This window comes from Mercenaria mercenaria, chromosome 13 (assembly GCF_021730395.1).
Source record: "Mercenaria mercenaria strain notata chromosome 13, MADL_Memer_1, whole genome shotgun sequence".
NCBI classification, from domain to species: Eukaryota; Metazoa; Mollusca; class Bivalvia; order Venerida; family Veneridae; genus Mercenaria; species Mercenaria mercenaria.
In genome coordinates, this window is record NC_069373.1 from 23,036,428 (window position 1) to 23,058,890 (window position 22,463).

The 22,463-nt window shown below is 38.3% G+C and overlaps 1 protein-coding gene across 1 annotated transcript; it reads left to right on the forward strand.

Moving 5' to 3' along the window:
• The first annotated feature begins 719 nt into the window (after positions 1-719).
• Positions 720-10,290, forward strand: LOC123529360 (uncharacterized). Its single transcript, XM_045309672.2, has 4 exons — positions 720-877; positions 1,814-1,978; positions 2,864-3,011; positions 5,565-10,290. The coding sequence occupies exons 2-4, from the start codon at positions 1,814-1,816 to the stop codon at positions 5,726-5,728; spliced, it is 477 nt and encodes a 158-aa protein (XP_045165607.2). The 5' UTR covers positions 720-877; the 3' UTR covers positions 5,729-10,290.
• The last annotated feature ends 12,173 nt before the right edge of the window (positions 10,291-22,463 follow it).

Here is a 22,463-nt window from a genome sequence, read left to right on the forward strand (position 1 = left end):
TTTCCCGCTAAACTCTCAAGAGTGGGTTTTTTATTCTATTTTATGTCAATCCGAAGCCATATCTATGACGCGGATAGAAGGATTTCAATACTGTTAACTGGTTTTTAGCAATATGGTCCTGCACGCTTCAGTTAAATTGCATGGGATAAGGTTAGCTGTGTTCCAGCTAAATACTTGAGTAAGGAATGAGACATCAGGATAAAACTGACATCAGTTTTGAGTACGTAAGTATTTTTGTGTAGGCAGAAAATGCTTTTTCAACCATAGTGGTCATTTTGCTCCCAACCATAGTCGCGTTTTTATTTTTCAACCACATGCACCGTACTTTCCAACCTTAGGCTCCATATTTCCAACCATATACTCCATTTTTCAACAATACACGTTTAATGTGCATGCTGATCTGGTGCTGGTGCTGACGCCCTCATCACAGGCCCCTCCCCGACCTCCCTCACAGACCTCTCCCCGACTCTTCCCCGACCTCCCTCGTGCTGGTACTGTGGTATTATTTTGACGCATGGCTAATAACCTTGTAATAGGTTATAATGATTTTAAGATTAAATTGACAAGGAAATATTGGCAACTAATAACCAAAATAAAACAGTAGACCAAAACAGTCATTGTCCGTTATCTTTTATAAGCAGTGATAAATATTATGTTTTTAACCTACATTTAATATTTTACATAGCCTCCCTTTAAACGTTTCACAGGTAAACTATTTCGTGACGTCACGCAGGTGTGACATTAAAGCAAAAGGTAAAGGACGATTTCACAGATGTAAACAGCTTTTTATACATGTTTGATTGGGTGGTGTTAAACTTCAACAGGAATCGTACATTGTAATAACTACAGATGTGAAGGAAAATAAAACACATTTAAGGTATATATATTTATATATTTTATTTTTAAAATCAGTAAAGCACTCAAATGCCTGTTCATATATATTTTGTGACATTAAAGGATTGGTTCTTAACCGTTCAATAATATTTTACAACATATGTGGCTTTCATTAGTTTTTATTCGCTTGTGACTTATTTATACATTTGTACTTGAATTGTCCCCATCTTCACGTCTCAATCTGTGATTTTATTATTGTAATCGTTTATCTAGTGTATATTAGAAATAAACAAACTATTTTATCTTTATTTCCACAGCTGATACTAAAATAATTTAAACATCTATTGTGATTAAAGAACACGGAACGATTTCCTTAAAATACACTCACTATTCAAAGCCCCTTTCGACATAGTTTCTACTCCAGCCGGAAGGTCGGGTGGTCTGTCGTTAAGTTTTGTTAGGTTTAACTTCACAACGACATTTCATAGGTCATACGGCAACTTTCCAGCTTGTCACGGGAGAGCTTTATTTCAGGGCCACTGCATTTCCGCAAGCTAGCTGGATAGCTTCCTCACAAAAAAAAAAATTCTACACCCAAAGTCAATTGAGGTTTCAACCCCCCATCCCAAACACCCCGCCCCCTCCCACCGCCCCCAGCGGTGAGGGGTTAATGTTTCCAATTCAGCAATCTTAACCACTCGACCATGGAGACCCCTGTTATTAATCAAATGAAAAAGCAGGTGACATTTCGGAACCTGGAAAAACATATAAAGCTTAAACATAGGGAACTGCATGAGTATGGTGAGGGATTCAAACACAATCACCTTAACACTTTGTGTGTGCGTGCGCACGTGCGGCAGTGAGTGGGCGGGGGAGATGGTAGTAGATAGTCTATTGGTCTAAAAATGCGTTTTTATATTGAAATGAAAACGTTTAGTACAGAATTCCGTTTGTTATTTTATATTAATTATCTTTAAAGATGATGAATGAAGATAATGCTCAAGTGGAGGTGCAGGCGGGGTTAAAAGATGGAAAAAGAAACAGCGCAGCTACCATAGAGCATACAGAGGTCCATATTGACCTCGCCAAGAACAACAATACACCTGTTATAACAACAGGCAGTACAGATGCGCCAGGTGTTAAGGTATATTATCAGTTTCATCTTATGTTTGTATGAAAATGTCACGTAGAGATAGCAAAACTAAAGCATTATTCAGCTGTGACTGAACATGTTCCTCGATTGTTCTTCATGATTATTTTGTCATCTCAATCACTAATACAGGTTTTGTCTTGGGACGGCCCATATATTATATAACTGGACTGTTACATGGGAAAACCTATATTAGTGACATGACATAATTATTGCTTAATAAGCAGTTTGAAATACTGGAAAATCGTTGTGTTTCTTATTACCATGACCATGCAGAAACTAGAAACAATTATTTTGTATATATATATATATACACTGCACGTCCTATTTTAGGTTTAGGTTAGAACGTTACATTATGAAAAACTCACTGCATGAATTTGCTTCATAAGACACAGAACAATAATGAAAGCATTAATTGAAACAAAATTGTTTAAGACAAGAAGTTTAGCCTGATATGTTGATCACATTTGCGAATATTTTTTATTGGAATAGGTTTTTTTTAATGTTTTCTTCATTGCCTTTTGGTTTGTAAGATCAAACAGTGTATACAGAGTTTCAGAGTTGCGTTTAGTGTAAAAATTATAATTTTCTACATTACAAATGTACATCTTTAAAAGAAAACGATCACTTCAAACATGTATTATTCTGTTGACATGTATAACTTACGGGTAACAGTGTATCCTGTAGACTCGGCAGCACTTATAAATGCCCTTGGTGCCGATGTCGCGGATATTATCTGCATGGTATGGCGCATTCATTTTGGCAGGACATCGTTTCAACTTCCAGTTTGTTTAACTGTCGAAAACCAAGATTTTGTTAATTTGATGATACATAGAATACTTGTGGATGTGACATTAATGATTCTCTTTTTGTCCTCAGTACACTAGTACCGAGACTGGACAGACCACGGTTGTCGTACAGACGAAGCCTGATCCTGCTGATAAACCAAAAGACTTTGTTGTGACGTCATGTTTCGTGATAATGCTGTGTAATTTTTGCTGGGGCATTGCTGGATGGCACTTTGGCTGTAAGTATTGAATGCCCGAACACTACTCAGGAGTTTTGTATCAAGCATTTTGGCAAATGCTTCCATAATTTCGAAAGTACGAACTGTCTGTAGCCATTTCCTACTGATCATTCAGTATTATGAGAGTAAGATTTCTTGGTAACATCGTTTAAAGGACCAACTGGTAAATCATTCAGATTTTTATTGGCTCGCAAAATATTTTTATATTTACAATTACGACACTGAACATAATTAAAACTTAGGATAATTTGACGTAATTCTTAAAACTTTAATGAATCTCAATGCAAGATGTTCTATTTGAATGTAACACAGAAATAATCCTGTGTTCCATAGTATCTACCTCGTCATCCACATCTAATTCATGTGGAGAAGTTAGAAGTCGCTTGTGGAGACCAGAATAGTACTGGTACAGAAACGCTGGTTAAGTTAAAAGCTCGCCGTTACATAACTGAAAAACGGCGCTAAACCCGGCTAAAATAAACAAATCTATCTTGAATATAGTAAACGTCATGTATGCTGTATTTGATAGATAAGGTCATTTTGACATATTCACTCGGTATAATTATAACTAGATCTAACTTTGTGCGTTACACCAGAGTACGGTAATTTAAATAATTTGCTTGAACAACCGGCATTTAAATATATACGCCATTGTTTTGTTGAAATAGTTGTAAAAACTTTTTTTACTTCTGCTTTAACAAGCTACAATCTAACTAATTAATGAATCATTAGTTTGTTGTCGGGAGACATATTGTTTCAACTGTCCTCCCGTCAGTCACACTAACGTGTTGACTCTAGTCGCTCAGTTTCAACCCATCTCAGATTAATCTTTGTATATGTCTTCAACATGCGCATATTGTGAATTTCACGCTCAGTTATTGGTTGGGGGGGGGGGGGGGGGGTGTGCCCACTTTTGGACCTTAAACTATAACAACTAAATCCCAAACTCCAGTAGTTTCCATACAGTTTAAATGAAAATTGGTATCTATCGTCAACTTTAAATGGACTTTTGTATATCATGGAGTTTCTTGTCCGAGTTACACCCATATATAGTGTTCACAGAAATATTGGCAATTCTCTGTCAGTTTTGTTGTCTGAAATCAACGTTCAACTTGCTAAACCCAAAGACTGTTAAGTGATGGTGTCCGCGGCGGCGTTTTGTGTAGGCACATTGTTAATGATTCTCAGCAAGCTCATGTCTCAGGTATTCAGTGTTCATCACAACTGACTACAACTTCATACTTGCCTTCTCAATGATAATACCGACTGAATGACACAGGTTCCGTAACACTTACTGTCATTTTGATGAAATTATGCCGCTTTCTGTACTTTTTTATACTGGTTTTCAGTTCTGTTTGCGTTTGTTACACATTACAATTGAATGAATCTTCTCATTTTTCTTCGTCATAATAATACCTGTTGAATGACATAGGTTCCATAACTCTTGCTATTATTTTGATGAAGTTATGCCTTGTTAAAAAAATTTATTTGCGATTGGCAGCGAGTTATTATCTCAGTATCAACCGTCACCTCTAAATTAGTTCGCCATGATAATGCCATATGAATTCAACATGGGTTTCTTAGCTCTTATTGTCATCTTGATGAAATTATGCCCCTTTTTGTACATTGCGACTAATTAAATCGTTTCACGTTTCTTCGCCATGATATTACCAACTAATTTACAAAGGTCCCATAACTTTTTTGCCATTTTTCCCGCAAATTTTATTCGCGATTGTCTAAGTGACTACCTATCACAAATTAAAAGAAATTTCACATATCCCTTCGCCATGATAATACCAAATGAATGGCGTAGGTTCCATAACTCTTGCAGTCATTTTGATGAAATTATGCCCCCTTTTGAACGTAGCCACTTGTATGCCCCCCCCCCCCCCTCCCCCGATCCCCCACCTCCTTTTAGAATTGTTTTACTAATTGTCGGTCGGTCGGTTTGTCTGTTTGTACACCAGTTGGTTTCTGATCTATAAATGAAGATCGCTTTGACCATAGGATGATTGTATGTGGCCCGTAAATGACTCATGTAAATTTTTAGTTCAGTAGGTGAAAGGTCCAGGACACAGTGGCCTCGAAACTGAAAACGATTTCCACTCAATAACTGATACCTGTTTGGCCTACAGTCTTCAAACTTAATAGAATGATTGCTGCGGTCAGTAGATGACTCCTACTAGTATCAGTTTGGTGTCAGTAGGTCAAAGACTAAAATGATTTTCGCTCAGAGCCTAGACTAATTTGACTGTCAGTCTTTACAGGATGATTGCCTGTAATCAGAGCATGACCCTTGCTGTTTTCGATGTCATTTGGTAAAAGGTTACCTCGGACCGTATTTATCAGTCAATAATGATAACCATGACAGCAAAATAAAACAACGTCAGCGATTCGGGTGTACAGCAATGCTATTGTTTTGCTCTTTTAGTGAAGGTTAGAAAGATGGGTATAGAGGGACGAACACGCCGGGTGAACTATCAGAACAGCTTAAGCGTAGACCAAAACATTGAGTTAATCTAGTCAGTCATGTATACTTTTTCTCAATTTCAGTAAAAGCGAACTATGCCTGGCAGTTAGGAGATGAAGTGGAATGTCGGAAACAAGCAAAGAGGGCGAAGATATTTGTGATATGTGGTGTTATAACGGGCATTATTACATGGGTGCTGGCATTGACTTTATTTTTTACGCTTTCACCTTTGAGACCAGGCGCTTAGCGCACATGCACACACAAATTATGTTTTCAGACGAATGACATTTTAGTCAGTTCTCACAACTTTGAAGTCTTCCATTATTGTGTCCAAAATAGAACTTTAGAGAAGATATATGTCCAATACAGTGTTAATCATTAAAACATAAACCTACTTGTCAAGCAAATAGGACATATACTATTTAGTTTTTAAAAGATTTGTTTTAAACAATTGTGTTTAATATTTTGCTATACAATGTAGAATTCGTATTTTTAGATTGAGATTTTATTGGACCACGTACAGAAACTTGGTGCGCTTCTGATTTTGTTTGGACCGTTAGCTGTCATTACGCGATATGTTGGACCTCTTTCATTTTGAAAACTTTCACAAACTTTGAAAATCGCGAGAGCCAAAACGACAACACTGCGTTTGTTTTGCTTTGAGAGTAGTAGATCTGCCTGTTAAAAATTCAATGCACGTAGATCTTTTTATAATATAGATATGTTGTCCGCAAGCGTACGTAAATTACATAAGAAACATAAAAAGAGAAGATACATAGTTAAGTAATACCGTTTTACATGTAAAGTATGAATACATTACGTATAATACTCGGCAAAGAGGTCGTTTTCGTGTAAAAAGGTGACGAGACACAAAAAAAGAAAAAGGTCCAAATCATATGAAGGCAGCTAATGATCGTTACAAATTGACATTTACAAAATAAGCAGGTATTTATTATGTATTTTTGCAAGAGCTTGTATGCATTTTTTTTATTATTTGTTACATGAAATATTTATTATTATGTGCTAAATTCTAAATGTATAAGTCGGTAGTTACGCTATCTACTGTCAGGGTATGGGTGTGCGTGCAGATTGGGATGCACGTATTGTTAAAAAAAAAAGATTTTTTTTTCTGAATTTGAATGTTAATATTTTGTGTATGAATGAACTAAAAATTACAATACATGTATAACGTGATCAAAGAATACGTACATTCAGAACAAATATAGTTCGCAGTGCTTGCTTGTAAAACAACAGGGCTAGTTATTGCTATTGTTGGTCAGAGTTCTTCCTGCTCGAGTAATCTAGGGGACGACTCGAAATACTTACTGTTAGGAAAGAATTATATGAGCCGTGCCATGAGAAAACCAACATAGTGGCTTTGCGACCAGCATGGATCCAGACCAGCCTGCGCATCCGCGTAGTCTGGTCAGGATCCATGCTGTTCGCTTTCAAAGTCTGTTGCAATTAGAGAAACTGTTAGCGAACAGCATGGATCCTGACCAGACTGTGCGGATGCGCAGGCTGCATGGTCTGGATCCATGCTGGTCGCAAAGCTACTATGTTGGTTTTCTCATGGCGCGGCTCATATTATGTACGAAAATTATCAAGGTTAGTACTCCGGAAGGTCGCCGCAGATGTAAGGAAAGACAATTACCACTAAAGTATTTGAATTTAGGGATAAAATTACATAGTACAAGATATATTTACCTTCCTCTTCTTCAACAAGTAAAGATTAAACTGAGGACTTCAGGAGGGAGGTGGGCGATGCAGGAGGAGGGTGGGCGATGCAGGAGGGAGGTGGATGATGGAAAACAGACATCAGCGGCACAGTCCATGAATATTGTAAATGTCTCTTTTTAGTATATTTATCATCAAACTAGGAAATAATGATCTGAGTGTATTTTGTTGTTATTTCAAACTCATGTGCTTCTATGTTTGTTTTTGTGTTGTTTAATTTCATATAAAAATTGAGTTTGTTATCATATATGCATTCAAGAACGTAGTCAAATTGTAATTGTTCGCTGCCGATTTTGGCCAAGGGAAATATATTCTGTTCTCCGTCTGTCCGTTGTCCGTGCAAACTCTAGGTACTGTGATATCTTTAAAAGTATGACAGATGTTTTAAAAAAAGATTGCATGATTATGCACGGTATTTTATTCTGTAGTTTCGTAAAAAATTCTGGTTGCTTAAAACATAATATTATGACAACAAGAGCGCCGCTGTGCAGAGCATAATGCGTCGGAAGTAATATGATTTTCAGGACTAAGAAACATAGTTCAAAGCATTCTGAAGTTATTGTTCAGAAACTCAATTGCAAACAGATAGGTGGATGATCAGCACGATCACATGTTATGTACCTGTTATCAATTCGCATGGCAGATACCTGGTCACAGGACCTTTGGCTAAAAAAATCTAAAAATCAAGAGGGGCAGTGTTGAATGTTTGTTTTTTTTTTTTACAATGTAATTTTAATCTTTGACCTACTGAGATTGAAATCAGTGTGGTTCATCAGCTTGCCCACTGGCAACATGCTTGCAAATTTTGAGTTGCTTTTGTACCAACAGTCAGTGTGAACTTGACCTTTGACCTTGTGCCCTCAAAGCCAGTAGGGGTCATCCAATGCCTATGGGCAGTGTGTCTGCTTTAAAGCAAGAGGATCACCTGTTTACCACGTTTAATGATAATGTCTCTTTTCACACGCCCGAATGGACGTTTTTTTTAAAAGGAGCAGATCGTCTGTACGTACGTCCGTCTGCCTGTTAGCAATTTCATTCCCGCTCAATAACTTAAATATGCTTCAGTCTATGATCCTCAAATTTGGAATGCACATTGTACATGGGTGGTGCATTACTGCTATTGATTTTGGGTTCAGTTGGTCAAAGGTCAAGGTCATAGTAACTGTGAGTACAGAAACAGACACATTGCACTTGTACACTGAATGACCTGTGTTGATTTTAAGGTCAGTGGTCAAAGGTAACGGTGACAGTAAATAAGTTACAACAAAGCTACACGTAAGAATTGAGCAAGACTTTGTTATAGCATCTACTGTTATTAGATAAATGGAAAGCTTCAGGGACATGTAAAAGTATTGAATTAGTTAATGTTTTATACTTATATTCAGTGAGCTCTCTTTTAAGGCTAGATACAACCATTGGTATATACCAAGCATTGTTTTAAACGCAAAGGGAGGAAGTTTTTAAAGCTTTTTTATATAGTTAGCTCGACTTTATGTATGAAATTTTCAAATAATATCTAGTTTCTGATATCACATTGTTGTCGGCGTCAGCGTCACAAAAGTTTTGCATGTAAGCAAGTTTCTCAGAAACTACTTTACCGAATGCTTTCATAGGACCAGTTACATAACTCTAACTTACATTTTGTCAATACTCTGCCCCCTTTTTAACTTAAAAGTTTTGCATGCAAGCAAGTTTCTTGGAAACTGCGAGGCCGAATGCTTCAAAACTCCACACAAGTCTTTGTCATCGTGTGATGACCTCACGGAGCAAGTTACATAAATCTAGCTTTAATAAGCTCACTAGAGCACAGTCTGGCAGCCAGTCACTTTTCCTTTGACTATCTGTTATGAAAACCTCGTGACCCTATTCAAAAATATTTTTACACACGTATCTTTGGTGAACCTTTAAGAATGTTTTTAAATTATTCCATTTCGTCGTAAACATGGCCGCCAGGGCTATAATTTGAATAAGAAAGATCTTCAATCGACAACCGCTCCTAAACCGCTGGTCTGATCACGGGAATGTTCCTTCAGTTTCCCTCTACCAAAAAATTTCAACTGATTCCGAAACTGCGATAATCTTCGCAGCTGAATCTACAGGCCAGATTTCAGAGTAATTTGGCAGAAATGTTTCGTGTTATATCTGCAAGAACTCTGAAACTAGGTGAGCTATAAACGGTCTTCATGGCTTGTTTTGTCAAATTATGCCCCTTCTAGCAGGCTGGTAACATTGCCCGATCAGGCTTTCGATATAAAAACTAATATTTCTTGAAAAATAATGAAGATATTTCTTTCAAACTTTGTCCATTTATTAAGCATAACATATGATGCATATTAAGATAGAAATAACTTTGCTGCCTTCAGTTTTGTTAGCATTACTTCTCTTTTTCAGATTTTTATGATGCATAATTTTTGAAGTCCAAAAAATATGTTTTAATGCAATGTTTAAAACAGAAAAGGGTTCAATGGCTTTCTGTTGCTCCAGACTTGTTTAGCATAGGCATTTTGTGAAAGTGTGAGCACTTTCAGATGATCTCATAGAGCAGGTTTCAACACTTACATTTTATTCACTTGTTTTTTTGACACAGCAACTTTAATGCTTCACATGTAAGCATGTTTCTCAAACTACTGAACCAAATGTTTTGTTTGACTCCACACACTTTTTGTTGTCACGAGATGACCTCAAGTGGCATATCTCATTTCACTAGCTTACCTTTTGGCAAAATTACGACGGTTTTGATCTTGAAATGCTGATAAAAGTTTTACATGTAAACAGGTTTCTCAGAAACTACTATAGTATTGTACTGAATGCTTACAAATGTTGAGCCAGGTTCCATAACTCTTAATTTATACTTTACAAAATTATGCCTCATTTTTTACCCTAAAATATTTTCGTAAAGCTTTTGTTTGTAAGCCGACGAATTATGGTTACAGATAGTCGAGTGCGCTTTCATTAGATATATAATTGAATAAATATTATATTCATGCAGTTTATATACAGTTATATACAGGTTATGATACCCAATCATGTATTGCAGTTTATGATGCAATACCATTAAAAGTATTTAAAATGTTTTGTCTTTTTGATATTTCTTTACATTATTATTTTTCTCAAAATGGTACTCCACAATATACAAGAGGAATTCAAGAGCGTTAACCAGTCTCAATGTCACTGTAACATCAATCTGACTAAAGTACATATCCTATTACGCTACGCATAGGATCTGAGAACGACCTATTCATTGCCTCGTTCTGACTACCCTTTCGCTAGCCAATCAGAACCTAACTTACAACATCTTGCAAATCTACCTGTAGCCTTGACTTTTGATATTTACAATTTTTATGTCATAATGTACCAGGTAGCCGGTTAGCTCAGTCGGTAGGCCACTTGCTTTGTAAGCGAGCGGTCCCGGGTTCGAGCCCTGGAATGACTGCACATTTTTCTTACTCTTTGACATTCGAACAAGTCGTCTGATTGGATAAAATAAAAATAGCAATACTGGAAATCCAAAATATACAGAAGACGAATGTGAATGGGTCGTTCTCAGATCTTCGTTTAGAAGATCAAGTACTTTAGTCAGATTGACTGTAACATTGACCTTTGGCGAACTTGCCCTGTAATTCAATAGGCCCATACAATTATGTGACACTAAATGTTTGCGTTAAGAAAAGACCCAGACGTTTATCAATAGAAATTGTTTTAAATACTTCAAGGAGGTCCAAAATTGACATTTGAGCCGTGCCATGAGAAAACCAACATAGTGGGTATGCGACCAGCATGGATCCAGACCAGCCTGCGCATCCGCGCAGTCTGGTCAGGCTCCATGCTGTTCGCTTTTAAAGCCTATTGGAATTGGAGAAACTATTAGCGAACAGCATGGATCCTGACCAGACTGCGCGGATGCGCAGGCTGGTCTGGATCCATGCTGGTCGCATACCCACTATGTTGGTTTTCCCATGGCACGGCTCATTTAAAGACTTCCTTTTGCATGTTTAATAGTTACCGAAGTTTTTTTTAATAAGTGTTATTTGAAGTCAAGGCTGTTATGGGCATCTGACATAAACATATCACATCAAACAACATTATGGTTAACAATGTACAAGGAGAATGCCGAGCCGCCTATAGGGAGAACACACAGTCACTTTGATATTTCCAAGTGTGATAACGGGCCCATCACCCCAAAACTTGCAAATTATCTAAAACTAGACATTATATTAAACGGAGAAGAATATTTCAGTAAAGTAACGGCGGGCTGTTAATCAGCGTCCCTGGATAATGTACCAGATACTAACCAGTTCTGTGCAAGTAAGGCCAAAAAATATGTGTGTTTCCAGTCTCCTTGAAAAAAAAGAGGTACGTAGGTAGGATTTTTTTTGTATCGAAGGACAGAACACCGAACAAAACTAACGCAATATGATGTAGACACCAAGGGAGACTTCCTTAAAGAAAAAGTAAACATGCTGTCTGTTTCTGCTTGCATAATCCTATAGAAGTATCTGGAAATAAAGACAATTTGAAAATTGGAACATGTTGTTATATATTTTCGGGTCCTCTGGGACCTTTGCTGAATTCCTGATATCAAGAGGTGTTTTATAGAAGAAATGACCTCTTCTTGTTGCTGTGGCACTATTAAAACTGAACTTGACTCTTGACAGCCAGAAAACATTGATTACTAGGTGGTGTTTGACATTTGCATGTACCATGGTGTCAGATAAACAGACTGAATAAAACCTGGTCCCCAATATTTTAATGTGACTACATTTTTTGGTTCCAGACGACTGTCTTTGTGTCCTGACTATATTTAAGCAATTATTAATACCTAAGAGCCAAAATACTATAAAATAAACCAGATACCAACAATGATTTCAAAATATAATGCCAGAAACGTATAATTTCAAATGTTATACATGTGTATTAAGAATTTTCATACACTATAAAGGCAATGCTTTATAAAAGAACAGCTGTTGCATATTATCTAACATTTTCATTAAAATGGTTATGTCTATAGCTGTATGCTAGGCGGATGTAAAATAAATACCAGACAGAAAAAATAAAATCTGTTATTTTCAAAATTGTTTTATAGAAGAACTTGAATTGAAACATTTTATGTGCATCTGTTCACAACGAAGCACTGACCCTGAGGACTATGTATGGGAAAATATAAGAGACTCAGTGAACTAAGTGTTGACTGAAAAAGGGCAATATTTATTTTGCCGAACAATACCTTAACAAATATATTTTTTCAAATATCTGGGCGAAAAATACCGCCCTTAACAAATAGATATATTCTCATATCTGGATGAAGTTACAGCCCAATACCATAACAAATATATATATTCACATATTAGGGCGGATAAAACCGCCGAAAACATATCAAGAAAAGTAGATGAATTTACATATTAAGAGAAATCTTTCAGAATTAGAAAATTATCACTTGAAAGAGGAGGTGGAATGGGAGGTGGTGGTAAGATAAAACCAGAAATTAGCCAAAATAAAATTAAAGAAAGAACCGTGCTATTCATCCTTGAATGTTGACGAAGGAAGATGCCGTTTCCCGATTGGTTCAACGGTATCACGTGATAAAAGGAACTCCCTGATTGGCTTTAACCGTAGTACATAAATTAACATAATTCAGAATGGGACCGATCCGCCCCAAATGTACAACAATGACATAAATAATTTTATCTACCTATAAAATTCATTTATGTGCATCTGTTCACAACGAAGCACTGACCCTGAGGACTATGTATGGGAAAATATAAGAGTGAACTAAGTGTTGACTGAAAAAGGGCAATATTTATTTTGCCGAACAATACCTTAACAAATATATATTTTCACATATCCGGGCGAAAAATACCGCCATGAAAGATCAGGGAACAGGTGACCTGGGATGCCGCCAAAAAATAATGGAGGGTTAAGTAGGGAGGGGACGACGTTGTGATTTGAATTTTCGTGTTGTTACACGTGTATGTAGTTGCCTTTTACCTCGGAGACGGTTGTTTTAAAGAAACTGGATTTTTGTTGAAAAACATTTTCTTTCAATAATATTCACAGATCCTTATCTTATTTGTTCTTGAACAGTTATTTTTAACAAAAATAACAACTTTTTTTTTAGTTTGACCTTTAAACAGCAAGTTTGGCCTTGAATAATGCAGATTTACAAATAACAAAAATGCCTCTGTTCATGATCTATTTTAATCCCACACGAAGTTGACTTTTGACCTTTAATAATCGGTAAGGTTAGGTTTGCTGACAGCGCCGTGATTTATAAGTATTTTGAATGATGAAATATTCTTTAACAGCGCCATTTTTTTTCATTTTTTTTTTATTTAGCTCATCTGAGCCAAAGGCTCAGGGTGAGCTATTGTGATCACTCACCGTCCAGCGTCCGTCCGTCCACACTTTCCTTTAAACAACATCTCCTCCTAAATCACCAAGCTAATTTTGATGAAACTTCACAGGGATGATCCTTGGATGGTCTTCTTTAAAAGTTGTTAAAAGAATTGAATTCCATACAGAACTTTGGTTGCCATGGCAACCGGAAGCAAAAACTTCAAAAAATTTCTTGTCCAAAACCACAAGGCCTAGGGCTTTGATATTATCTAGTGAGCCTCTACCAAGATTGTTCAAATTATCGCCCTGGGGGTTACATGGTTTAGATAGACTTATATAGGGAAAAACTTTGAGAATCTTCTCGTCCACAACCATAAGGCCTTTGATATCTAGTATGTAGCATCATTCTAGTGGGCCTCTACCAAGATTGTTCAAATTATCCCCCTAGGGTGGAATATGGGTCCTCCCAGGGAAGTGGGGGCGGGGGTCACATGGTTTATATAGACTTGTATAGGAACAAACTTTAAAAATCTTCTTGTCTGAAACAACAAGACCTAGGCTTTTGATATTTGGTATGTAGAATTGTGTATGTACCAAGATTGTTCAAATTATTACCCTTGGGTGAAAAGAGGCCCCGCCACGGGGGTCCCTAGTTTTACATAGACATATATAGGAAAAAAACTTATAAAAATCTTCTTGTCTGAAATTGCAAGGCATAGGCTTTTGATATTTGGTATGTTGCATTGCCTAGTGGTCCTCTACCACGATTATTCAAATTATGCCCCCCTCCCCCATGTTGAAAAGAGGCCCCACCCAGGGGGTCCCAAGTTTTACATAGACTTACATAGGAAAAACTTTAACAATCTTCTTGCCTGAAACTGCAAGTCCTATGCGTTTGATATTTGGTATGTCGCATTGCCTAGTGGTCTACTACCAAAATTGTTCAAATTATATCCCTGGGGAGAAAGAGGCCCTGTCCTGGGGATCCCAAGTTTTACATAGACTTATATAGGAAAAACTTTAAAAATCTTCTTGCCTGAAACTGCAAGGCATATGTTTTTGATATTTGGTAATGTAATAGCTGGAAATCTGATAACCGAACTTTCTGGTATCCGGATATCATTCACTTTACGAACCAGTACTCACCATGTGCAAAATACAGATTTTAATCTAGTTTCCTTGAATGTATGTTTAGTATTGACATAATACTTTGAATTCATTAGAGAATCTTTGCTTGTTATAAATCACTTTTGTTAATATTTCGATTTCCAGCATTCCTGCATGCTGTATTTACGAGTTGAATATGTCCGCCATTTTTGATAAGAATTTTTGCGCATGAATTTTAGTAATTTTGCAGGGAATGTTTAAATGACTGATTTATATTGCTATTGATTACTGTTTTGTTAACTTTGATTGTTTCTAAAGTAACGAGTATGTAATGAGCAAACTTCGGGAATATTCTCGAACGCTCCGTGTAACTATTTGTTTGCTTTGAACGCGCAATGCTGAAAAATGCTGGGACGCTATATTTTTGTCTCTATTTTGGTTTATCGGAGACAATTATATCAGTTTCCCTTTTTGAATCAATTCTCTGTATCTGTCCTTACCTTTTTATCTCTTTATAGCAGAACAGTTTACGTTAATTCCATGTTATTTAATTTTGACCTGATTAAACTGACAGCGCGCTTTTTGTGTCAAGGATTTTGATTGGTCCCAAGCTTTCCAGCATCCCTTACAGCATCGCGTCACTTATAAAAGGACGCACGTTCCAGCAATCTGGGCTCTAGAATCGTGAAATATATCGTAGATCTCTATAAAATATGATTTCAGTAGAACTTAAGCGGAACGTTATCGTTAAATTAAATAACATATAAAGCTCTGAACTTCATTCCTGTTATCTTTTAGAGTGTATTTATAGGATCAGTTCCTCTACCATAGCCCGATCCATATCTACAACAAACCATTTATAGAAATGGTTTCTTCGTAATCCGTGCTCTTAGTCACAAACAACTTTCTCACCACTGGCTCAACTTTCTCGCTAAGCTTTCTCCACCAGAACAGATCAACTGAAACAACGTAGATCTTCCACTCGACAAGACTGACACAGCAATGATGCGATTTACTCAGAGAACATGATAAGAGTGACTAAAAGTGCAGATTAACTATTCCTAGTCCATCCTGTATACATATTTGTCGGAAATCCAAAAGCCTGGGTGCTTACAATTTTGATGTCAGAAGCGTGGTCTGTAAGTGCTTAATAAAACAGACCGAGTGATCGAACTGAAACACCTACATGTATTTTTAAGTTTTATTCATTTATATAGATCTATGCAACTAAATAAATAAACACATAGGTAAAAAGATTGTCAACTTATTTTTTCAATAAACATATCAAAATGGCTACAACTGACCCTGAGATTTCATTTGATCAGCCTGATGAACGTGATATTTCATCCGAAACGCAGACGATAGACGCAACTGATAATTCAGAAATGTTAATCAATTTCAACAATTATGAAAGTACTGGATCTAGACATGATACCTCACAAAATAACACAAACTCTGCTCCGCAACATAATGATGCGGTGAGACACATGCGAAAAACTGTCATAATCCAGCACCGCGAACATTCCGTATTCCCGACAGAATGAACGACATCAATGAAAATAGGACCCCTCTGTATGAACCTGCGTATCATTTTGATTCAGATCGTGGCGACAATGTATACCGCAGTCCCCTACGTGCTACACCCCAGCATACAATGATTAAACCTGACACGTATGACGGATCGGATAGTTTTGAACAGTATGTATTTCATTTCGAAGACTGTTCCAAGTTGTCTCTATGGGACAACAAAACGAAAGTTTTTTAATGCTTGCTACAAGTTTACGCGGTCCGGCAAGGAATTTTTACACGAGTCTAACAGAGCATAAACGACGTGATTTTCGGCTTTTGTCTGGCCGTCTGTCTGAGCGCTTCGGTAGCAGCAGTAAACATCAATGTTTATGGCTAAGCAAGTTAGAAAACAGGCGTCGTTTAAAGGAGGAGAGCATTGCATAACTGGCAGATGATCTCCGGCAGCTCTCCCAAAAAGCGTATTCCGACCTTGATCACCATTCACAAGAGAAACTAGCATTGAATCAGCTGTACAAACTAGTTTCAACTGAAATGAAATGTAGGTTCATGGATCATAACTGCTCTACTATCAACGATACGGTAGCGGTAATCGAGCGTTACCAGTCCATTCTCGGGACTCATGTGTCAAATGTTCGAGCTTGCGATTCGCGCAACACGAGTTCAGACATTGAATTGTCCCTCAAACGCATCGAGTCACGATTTGATAAAATAGAATCATCACGAAATGTTCACTCACAGATCCACACCACAGCCGAGAAGTGTTAAAACATGTTTTGGTTGTAATTCAACCGATCACATGTGGGCATCATGTCCAAAAAATCTCAATGTCAGGCATAACCGCACTAACAGAAATAGGCAAAATGCATTCGGACATCCCCAGTAACATAATGTACATGACAACATTCAAAGAAATACTGATGTGCGACATTTCAGCAACAATACCTGATATTAAGGCAAACTCCTCTTCTGGACCGAGGCAGGAAAAATAATTTGCGCTGACTCTGAAGGCCAAGGGTCAGCAACAATGTCAACAAATAGGCCTACATTACAAAATACACATCACGAAATTCACTCAGCTCGTTCAGGTTCGAATTTCAATAAATATGACAATGGTTTTTATGTTCTGCATTTATAAATTTTCTAATAGACTGTAGTGCAGCTACTTCACTACTTTCTAAGAAAACGTTACGTGAAATCGGAACTGAACGCACTTTCAACTTTGTCCGATGTCTAAGGTACTTAAGACTATAAATGGGGACTCCATGGCTGTCACAGGAAGTGTTGATCTCCTGATTGAAATGGCCAATGAACGTTTTGATCTATTTTTTTGTCGTCTGCAGCATGGAGACAGACGGTATTTTAGGTCAAGAGTTTTTGCGCCAACATGTTGACAGCATTAATAACAGAAAGTCTTGTCTTGTAATAGGTCAGAATTTTGTCCCACTTTGGACAGGTGGTCAAGCTTGTAGAGTTGAACTTCAAGAGATCGTGAAACTTCCGTCCTATACTCGCAAGAAGGTCTCCATTAAAATACCACAAAAAGAACACTTGACACAGCAGAGATTTTGTAGAGCCTTCAATTGAACTCATGGCAAAAAGTGAAGTTTGCATCATGGGTGGGATATAACATTATATAAGAAAACTACTTTAGGTACATGTGAGTCTTACTTTGAACCAGAAATTCAACAGGAGAGGATTGCCTCAGTACTAGAACCTACAGAATATACTCCTTTCCCTGACAACCTTTTAGATCTCCTTGAACGTAGCTCTACGCATCTTACTGAACCTGGAAAACAAAGCCTTGTTCAACTACTGCAACCTCCCAGGCGTTTGCCCCTCGGTAAGCGTCAAATCGAAAAAGATGAAGTTGATAAAATGCTAAAAAGAGGTATCATTGAACCTTCTAAAAGTGCTTGGGCATCACCCGTAGTATTAGTTACTAAAAAGGACGGCACCCCTAGATTTTGCATCGATTATCGAAAATTGAATGATCTTACAATAAAAGATGCCTACCCTCTTCCCCGTGTGTACGACTGCATTGATGCACTGTCCGGGTCTAAGTATTTCAGTTCTCTAGATCTGAACAGTGGCTACTGGCAAGTTGGTATGAGAGAAGAAGATAAAGAGAAAACAGCATTTGCTACGCTACTACTATGGGTTTATATCAATTTTCAGTAATGAGTTTTGGTCTCAAAAATGCGCCATCGAAATTTGAAAGACTGATGGAAAATGTTCTCCGTGGCCTACAATGGATTGAATGTCTCTTATATATGGACGACATCATTGTGCCATGTACAACAGTAGGTGAAGGTCTTGAATGCCTAGAACATATTTTCGAACGCTTACAGCACGCTTGTCTGAAATATAAACCATCAAAATGCATCTTTTTCCAAAAGCAGCTCAAATTCTTAGGACATTTAGTTTCAGAGGATGGGGTAGCCACTGATCCTGAGAAAATCAAAGCGGTTCGCGACTGGCCCATACCCCACAATGCAAAAACGACAAAATCTTTTCTCGGACTTTGTTCGTATTACAGACGTTTTGTACATGGCTATGCCAAAATAGCTCGCCCACTGCACAAGCTTTGTGAGAAAAGTAACAAGTTTCTATGGACGGAAGATTGCGCAAATGCCTTTGATCAACTTAAACAAGCTTTGACGTCAGCTCCAATACTAGGTTATCCAAGACCAGATGCGAAGTTCTTACTTGACACGGATGCGAGCCATTTTGCTACCGGATCAGTACTCTCGCAACTACAAGACAACAGAGAAGTTGTTATCGCATGCTACAGTAAAAGTTTAAACCAACATGAGAAAAGCTATTGCGTAACCAGAAAAGAACTCCTAGCGGTTGTCCATGCACTCAAGGCATTTCACCTTTATTTGTATGGGCAACCCATCTTATTGAGAACTGATAATGCTGTGGTCTCATGGATGAGGAACCTTAAACAGCCCTCTGGTCAAGTCGCAAGATGGCTTGAAGTACTGGGCACATATGACTTAAATGCGACCCATCGCCCAGGCACCCAACATCGAAATGCAGATGCACTCTCCAGATCATCTTGCACAAAATGTTCTAAGCAATAAAATGCAAGTGATAATGTGACCAATGGAATTAATGTAGACAATGATTCAGACGATACACCTTTGCAGAAACACAATTGCGATTCAGACCCTTCTGCTCTCTTGCCCTTTTCTGACAATCCTGATTCACATGTAGCACGTGCAGCAACACGAAGTCAGACTGATTCTTTTTCTGTTTTTAAACACATATCTTTTGTAATTCCAAACCGGTCATCTAAAGAAATTAGAGATCGGCCGCTTGGTGATTCTTCTATTCATTTTATCATAAATGCACTAGAGATTTCAGACAAAAGACCTCCTTGGCAACAAGTTGCTGGTACAAACAATACTACTGAAGTACTGTGGCGTATGTGGGACCGGTTATCTCTACATGACGGTTGTCTGTTTCGCACCTGGTATGATGACAGTGATCATCACTATCGCCTACTGGTGGTGCCTATACAGCGAAGAGGCTACGTGCTTCATTGCATGCATGATATTCATTCGTCAGCCCACTAAGGCTCCGATAAGACACTAGAGAAAATCAGACAAACCATTTACTGGCCTGGTATGAAGGGTAATGTTGAAAAGTTCTGCATGAAATGTCACATGTGCGCAGCACGTAACCCTCTAAACCCCCTAAATCACCTATGGGTCTGACGCAAGTACTTGAACCACAAGTGCACTGGATATATTTGCAACACAAACCAGCGCGCATGGGATCAGTACTATCAGGTTATGATGGCCTATCGGTCTTCAGTTCACGCCAGCACAGGTCAAACTCCAAATAAAATGGTGTTTGGGAGGGAGAATGTCCTGTCTCTGCAAGCCTTTATAGGTTTATCCCCACAAAGTAGTGCAACTGACACCAGAAACCTATGAAGAAAACCTCCAACAGCAGCTAGAAAGTGTTCATGAAATTGCACGAAAAACCTTTCACACCAAAAGCCAGTATCGCAAGCGGCATTACGACCTGAATGCCAAAAAGCGAACTTCCAACCCGGGAGATCCCTATGGTTGCATGATACATCTAGACGCCATGGTGTTTGCAGTAAGTTATCCGCACAATGGAAAGGTCCTTACATAGTTTCGAAAAAAAAAGATGACCCAGTATACCTAGTCAAACGTTTACCAAGTGTTCCAGCAAAAGCAATACATATAGACAGACTTGCTTTGTACAATTGCTCACATATACCTGAATGGCACTTCAGTAATACTTCCCCAGGTTCACTACCCGTAACAGTTCCAGTCATCAGTACCTGTGCTTATATGAGTTAACACAGTCAATATTCGACAGGAAAATATGCCCCCACCCACCTGAATAATTATTTTGTCATCACAATTATAATTCATATCAATTCAACCGGCTTAGATGTGCATGAAAAATAAAACTGCCGTCCGATTCAGTTAAAACATAATTCTTGTGTAGAAGTGATATGAGTGATATGAGTGAGACAATGACCTCCGTCAAAGCGTGCACGTATATATTCTTCTTTTTGAGCGCTCAACTTGAGTAATGAAGAAGGACTGATCACCCACCTGCGATTTGCTCAGTATTTGTGCTTAATGTTACATCCTGATATAGTATTCAACTTGATATAGATGTGAAGTCAACAAGAATATTTTTTGCGACTTGTGAGTCGACCGGTAGACACAGCAATAGTTGCACGAAATCAGTCAATTAAGTTCCGAATATATTAAGATAAGTCAATGTGATGTATTGCTGAACTGTGAAATTATTCAAGATGATATTTGCTGGGTAACTAAACTTTAGTATATTGTACATTCCAGTTGGTAAATCATCGGGCAGTGCAACGTTCCCTTGTGACAAGTGTCCGTCGGTGTTTAATAACCAGAGGGAGCTTTCAAACCATAACATCAAGGCAAACCATACTTCTGACAGTGTTGTCTGTGCGTGGAACAGAAGGCACGTGAATTTCGCCATCCGCAAGATCTTAAACGGCATGTACGGGATCACCACAAGATTATATATCAGGAGTTTCCTCCAAGAGCACTGTCCCTGGAGAACTGCTTCTTCTTTGCCAGGGATCCTGAGTCATTCATACAGACGTACCATAAGCAGTCAAATTACTCCGAGGAGGCCAACTTTGTCCGTGAAGCCATCACCAGATAGGCAACTGGGCGTGTCCCAGGAATTATAGGCTGGCGAGAGGGTTGGCGGACAGCAAGGTCAATGGCTGCCAACCCTCAGAAGGCAAACAAAAGACAGCACGGTCCATTGTTTACTATAAAGCAAATTAATCTGTCTAATCAAGATGCAGTTGTCATTTTTCTAAGCACCAATAACGAAGTTGTCAAAGCATAGATACAAGATGCCGGTTTAAGGGATCCAGCCGTCACAACACCCCTCATCCAGAAAATGATGTCGCTGGATCCCAACTTCACTCCACCTACAGGTCCCTGGAGGTTTTATCCAGATTTGACTTCAGTTAATTCTGAACTAGCAACTATCCTTGGGATTGACGTTAAATTTCTAACTTCTGTGTGGTTTAAGACAGCCAAAGTAGCAAAAACAACAACATCTCTACCAGTGACCTGCACCAACGTGACAACTACAACTCGAACAGCAACCTGTACCGATAGAGCAACAACAACGACTTCTCCAGCAGTGACCAGCACCAAATGTAAAAACAACAACAACAAAAACATGTCAAACAGCGACCCGCACTGATACATCAACGGCAGCAACAACAACCAGCACCAACCCAATACCAACAACTACTCCAGCAACAACACTTCTCACAACAAACACCGTCACGATAAGAGTAACGACAGCACCAGTTTTAACAACGACAATCTTCTCGCCAAAACAAGCCGACTATGAAGATGATCTAGACTCACTTCTCACACCGACACCTATCTCTTTTGGTACTGACAGCCCTCAAAGCTCACCAGATCACCACTCAAATGTATCATCACTAAAGTACCACATTGACTCACCTCCACCACTTTTCAACTCAGCACCAACACCATCATATGAGCCAACGACAATCATCATGAATCCAACAGCACCAGCACCAGCATCAGCACCATCATATGCGCCAACGACAACCGTCATGAATCCAGCAGCACCAGCACCAACACCATCATATGCGCCAACAACACCATCATTCAGACCAACAACCACCAACCAGAATCCAGCAGCACCGACACCATCATACCAACCAACGACCACCAGAAATCCAGCAGCAC

Coding starts and splice junctions, on each gene's coding strand:
- LOC123529360 (XM_045309672.2), top strand. CDS start 1,814: ATGATGAATGAAGATAATGCTCAAGTGGAGGTGCAGGCGGGGTTAAAA. Junction 1,979..2,863: donor CAGATGCGCCAGGTGTTAAG/GTATATTATCAG, acceptor TTTTGTCCTCAG/TACACTAGTACCGAGACTGG. Junction 3,012..5,564: donor TGCTGGATGGCACTTTGGCT/GTAAGTATTGAA, acceptor TCTCAATTTCAG/TAAAAGCGAACTATGCCTGG.